This window comes from Solanum stenotomum, chromosome 3 (assembly GCF_019186545.1).
Source record: "Solanum stenotomum isolate F172 chromosome 3, ASM1918654v1, whole genome shotgun sequence".
Lineage (NCBI taxonomy): Eukaryota > Viridiplantae > Streptophyta > Magnoliopsida > Solanales > Solanaceae > Solanum > Solanum stenotomum.
The window spans coordinates 3,950,705-3,956,704 of NC_064284.1; the positions used below are offsets into that span (position 1 = coordinate 3,950,705).

Below are 6,000 nucleotides of genomic sequence, written 5' to 3' on the forward strand. Positions count from 1 at the left end.
CCACATGTGCAATTCTCATGAATATGTGTGACAGAATAAATATATGTCATTGTTGAATCAACGTACTATGATTTTTTGTCGAAACTTTTATGTGTGGAAACATCACATCCACATCTTCTTAATTTTAATTAATTCAACCACATCAATTGTTTTGTTCTGCAGTTTTATTGTTACAGAATATATAGACGTAATGTATTAGTATTAATTAATTGAGCGTTATTAGCCAGTTTAGTAAAGTTGTGTAATTCAAAACATTTACAAGACCATATTGTAGCTAGCTTGTCAGCATATTTATGAAAACCATGACTTCACCTAATATTTGAAAAAACCTATTATGTGTCCTCTTCGTCTTAAATATTTATAAAGATTACTATACTTAATTTTATTGTTAAGAAATTTCATTATTGAGTTTAACTCAACTAAAAAAATTAGTCCATATGTTAAGATTGGTTCAAAATCGTAAAATAATATGACTCATTCGATCATCTCCATAATAACATTCTAATTTCTAACACTTACCAATCGGACATATATATCTTTATTTTAAAAAACTAAATATATTCAAAAGGAAATGAAGGCATCTTTTTGGTTTCTATATCTCAACAACATTTAATAATAATTAGGATAAAAATAATCAAATTCATCTTAACCTGTTAATATAACAAATAAATTAAGAATTTTTTTAAAATAATTTTGACAACTAATATGAAACCGAGCGAGAATTAAATATGCTTAGGCTTGGTACTGTTGTAACAATTTCAGCCCTAATTATGCATGCTATTGTCCACAATTGCATTCAATACATTTACGTTTACAAATTTATATATAAGCTGGTTCGTTTAAAGCTTTTTGGGAAAGCATATCTAGCAAAATTGATCGTCACATTTAACCAAAAAATAACCACATCGGATATTTTTAAAGCGTCGAGACTACATAAATATAGTTGTAGACAAAATATCATCATGATTCATGACCACAATTTGACTAAAATAATCGTAATTCATACTATTGACGTTATATATATTTGTTGTTGTTATAAGTTCTTTTATTTTTATTTTTTGACATAATATATATGTCATTTAACTTGACTTCATTTCACATTTATGTTTTCCAACTTTGAATATGCGCAAGTAGATACTTAAACTTGTATAAAATTGAACAAATAGACACACACGACTTACGTGACATTCTAAAGTTTTGCTTTCGGGTCGTGATTTTTAGAATTGATTATTACTTGTGCATGCTGCCTATTTTTTGTCGATTTGGTAACATTTATCGTTAATCATTAGTATGCATAGCAAGGTTTATTAATATTACATGAAAATTTACCTTTCTATCATAAGTCTCCTTAAGACTATTTAAAGGTGCATGTTGGTAACTTTTTCCTATTAGGTAATTAAGAATTGACACATTGATATGGGCATATGGCCATGTGAAGTCTAGCTTCGAACTCGTGAGTTTATTTAATGTGCTTGTTGCTGAATTTTGTCTTTCAAAGTAATTTCAATTTGTGATCAGTTTAATAACACATAGTAGTACAATATTTACATTTTGACCGAACTTGTAGTCAATCGAACGAAATAGGTTGGATGAAGTTAGTATCAAATTTCCTTTTTCATCATAATCAAATTCTAACAAATATAATAAATAAATATTTTTTGTTTATAGAATAGAACTTGTGACAGTTTGAATATAATAAATAGAATGAAGGTAGTATTGAATCTTGCTTATATATCATAACTTATGAATAATTGAGCTAACTAGGAGAGGATTCACCTATACCTAAGGTATGTCACGTGACACGGCTTCGTCGAATTTTTTTACGAATATACCTATATAAAAAAAATAAAAAATAAGCTTTAAAACAATTGAAAGGACACTGCTTATATCAAAACGTCCCAGCTTAAATGGTAAATGCGCTGCAGGTTTGGCGCGAGGTCTCGAGTTTGATCCCCGATGGGGGTGTTTCTTTTTTCTCCGTTTTTGTTCATGTTTTTTTTTTTTCACGTTTTATTTTTTTCTTTTCTTAAATTTATTAATTTTTTGTTTTAAATTGAAAACAATAGGTTCCTTCATTAAAAACCTATCAACCCACTCTAATTCATTCAAAATCTTTGAGTCTTTTATCAATTAGAATTATAGTTAAATAAAAATAGTGTTGACTCCTTCAATCCTTGTATTTGTATATTTCTGACTTGTGAGTTTGTTCAATTTTCTCTCTTCTTGTTCATCAATCATTGTTAATTGGCATCTCGAATCTTCATGTTAGGGGTGTACAAAACCGAACCGCAAACCGAACCAAACCGCGAACCGAGTCAAACCGAAAAAAAAACCCGACTAGTGGTTTGGTTTGGCTTGGTTTGGTATTGAAAAAAAAAACCCGACTATATTTGGGTTGGTTTGGTTTTAACTAAAAAAAACCAACCCGAGACCAAACCAACCCGACATTATATATGTAATTTTAAAATTTTATTTTATACATAAAAATGTTTATTAATATATAATTTATATATTTTTCTTAATCTTTCTNTGCTTGTTACAATGAAAAAATTTAGAATTCATTGATTAAAATTATCTGCAATTTACTAATGTGCAGATTACATCATACAAGTCTAAATTAGTCTAAATTTAATAGAGAGGTATTATTCTAAAAAAAATTACAATCGTTCAAAGCCAATTTTAACGACTCAAGCTTCAACTAACTTGGAAGAACAAGCTAATGAGTCAAAAATAAAATATCTACGAAGTGAAGGAATTGATTTAAGTTCATTGCCAATTGATGGAAAAATTATCTATTCGAAAATATCACCCAAATGATCAAAAAAGGAGATAATATCTTCAACAAGGTCCATTCCAACAAGATCATATGTTCCTTTTTTCATATTTTTTTTAAAGAATATAATCATTTATTTTGCAATACAATTTAATGTTGAATAATGTTGTATAAAACTTTATTTAATAATATGAAGATGTGAATGATTAAATTTAAAATTTAAATATATTATCTAATTAAAAGAGTAGACAATTTTATTTTTATTTTTTAAAAATAATCAAAATTTTATATTTTTAAGAAAAGTATATTTTCATAAAATTCACTATTAATGGGACCTCAATTTTTTGGAGGCCTAAAGCAAAACCTTCATTGATTTTCTTCTTGAGTCATTCTTGTCCCTTTAATAGTAACACCGCTTAGAAAAAATCCTGCGTACGCCACTGGAGCTAACATATATAATTTTTGTCTATATAACTTTGCCTAGCTATATGATCTAACATGTGAGTGGTGGCCAAGTTGGAAAATATATATATAAAGTTAATCATAAATAAAACAACAAAATTACCATAATGGAGTTTAAATCCTCAACACAACTACTATTCAAGGTGTTCATATCAATTTAGATAGTAAGGAACTAGAAGAATAAGAAACTAGAATTCTCTGTCATATGCATTCTAATTCTGAATGCATTTTTGTAAACATAAAAGAAAGTTAATGCAATTTTGGTACGTGGAGAAGGATAGGGATGGACGTTTGGTATTCGATTTGGGATTTTTAAATTTTGGGTTTGGTAATTGATAGTTAAAAGTAGATATCAAATATTAAAACTTTAAATTTCGGTTAGATAATTCGGTAATCGATAAATTAAACTTCAGTTCGGTACGATATTTGGTAATACCGTATTGAAGTTGTAGCTGATTGTATTACAAAGCTAATATTATTTCTCCAATCATATCTATTTTTTTTATGTGAAAACACGATATAAGAGAAGATCAACAAGTAAGAAGACATCAAGAAAATCAAATTAATACAACAAAAAGACATATGTGTTTGGGTTGTTTATATTTTTTCTTTAACTTTCTCTTTGGACGTGTACTAATGAGCAATTGACATGTTAATATATGATCTTCATTAAATAATAATTCGATATTCAGGAAATACCAAATGGTACTAACGTCTCATACCGAACCCAAATACCTAATTCTAAACTTTAACTCCCGAATACCAAATCACCAAAAAATTCAATCGATTCGATAATTCAATTTTCGATGCGTTATGCCCAACCCGAAGGACAATAATTTTGGGATTGAAATTAACTTAATTTATATTTTGAGGCATTAATTAATTCTAAAATTATTTTATCTCACCATTTATACTTACGAAAACATTACACATAATTACATTTTAAATAATCTAGTTGTACAAATTTTTGTAGCATACAAAAGTTAAATTTATTTATTTTCTCTAGTAACCAATATTTTGACACGCCTGGTTCCGTATTGGACCCAAAAACCATACCAATTTTGGTTTCAACTTTCACAAGTGGTGAATGCAGGAGCGGACAGCGTTTAAACTTGTTCACTAAAATATATAGGAGTTGCCAACTTTGGTTTAAACTTCTTCGCTACTACTAAAATACTACAGCTCTCTGCATTTCGCTCCTCTCTGCTAACCGAATCCTTCTCTATTCAGCTTACCGCCATGGGTACGTTCTCTGTGAATTCTTCGATCTTCCTTCGTTAATCGACCTAGGGTTTTTTATTTTACATGTTCAATTTCGATTCGAACTTGATTATTTTCTGTGAAATTTGGATGCTCCAAGTCGATAAGTAAACTTAATAAGTTGCCTTAGTTTAAGGAGTTCGGAAATGCGCTCTATCTTCATAATAGGCAAAAAAATTATAGCTACGTATTTGTGTATTTTAATTACAGTAGAGATTATATCAAGAGCAATTTGGATTTATCTATGGATGATTATTACTCATGAGATTATTGCGAAGGATTCTGTTGGATTAATAGATTGGTGAATTTTTTGGTTGTTTACGTGATAGATAATGTTGAAGAAGACATCAAGGTGTTGCAGCTTGATTCATCTAGTATAAGTTTACACACTTTATTATATAGTGAGTAAAAGTGAAGTTAATATAGCTAATAAGTTACTTAGGATTTTGTTACGAGTTTCTACTTTAAGGAGACACGGTGAATGTGTTTGTCTGTGCTTGTACTTGAATGTCAGCAGAAGATAGTGTGATGACTAATGCTGAAGATGGGAAACCTGATGAAGCTGTATAACCTGATAAAATTGATGGAGGTAGGCAACAATTTCAATGATGTGCTTTGTGAATGCTTCTTATGCTTTCAAGTGATGCTCTATAACAATATTGCTTCTTTTGATGTTCTGTTTTTCTTATTTTTTTGTGGCCCATGTATCTATTGTGTGTGTATTAGATTTAAGGGCATTTCAATTTTCTTGAGTAGGAGTTGATTTTTGGTCTATCACTAGTGTAACAATCATTGCAGGGTAATAAGGCTATACTTCTATATCTTTAGATATCCCTTGCTTCTCTACGTATTTGAATTCTTATTTGAAACTTTCTGGGCGTTGTTTAATCATATATCCTTGCGCCATGGTTCTCAGTGCCTACTGAATACCTTTGGATAGATCTTCTTTTCAGAATTGAAAATAGCCCACAAACTCTTTCATGATGGGTTTTTGAAAGTTCTTGTTTTATAGTTTACGAAATAAAAACTACATTCACAACTTTGAAGCTAGACTATTTTCATGGATTGGCTGTCTGTTGACATTTATTATTTTTGAATGTACTACTCCCTCTGTCCCAATTTATGTGACTTACTTTTCTTTTTAGTCAATCTCAAAAAGAAAAAGGACACGTTTCTATATTAAGTAATAATTTAACTATAAAATGTCTATTTCACCTTTAATGAAATGATTTACAACCATACAAATTTTTATCATTCATTTTGGACCACAAGTTTTAAAAGTCTTCCTTTCTTTCTTTAACTCCGTGCTGAGTCAAACTACCTCACATAAATGGGACGGAGGGAGTATATCTTTTGCTAGTGGTGGAAGATAAAATGGAGGGGTTGTGGTAAATGGGTTGGGGTGGTGAGGTGACATGCCATGTGGCATCCACCTCATCAAAATATCAGTGACATAAGATTGGGCGTCCACCTTGGCAGCCCTAACAGAGGAGGGGTATATTTGA

At 29.8% G+C, this 6,000-nt stretch overlaps 1 protein-coding gene across 2 annotated transcripts in view; it reads left to right on the forward strand.

The window, feature by feature from the left end:
• The first annotated feature begins 4,326 nt into the window (after positions 1-4,326).
• LOC125858013 (uncharacterized) overlaps positions 4,327-6,000 on the forward strand; it is an 11,502-nt gene continuing 9,828 nt past the window's right edge. For both annotated transcript variants that reach the window (XR_007445708.1, XM_049537679.1), the window contains exon 1: positions 4,327-4,478. Coding sequence is in view for 1 of the 2 variants with exons in the window: in XM_049537679.1 (XP_049393636.1) it covers positions 4,475-4,478 (4 nt within the window). In the remaining variant the exon portion in view is untranslated. The remainder of the gene's footprint in view (positions 4,479-6,000) is intronic.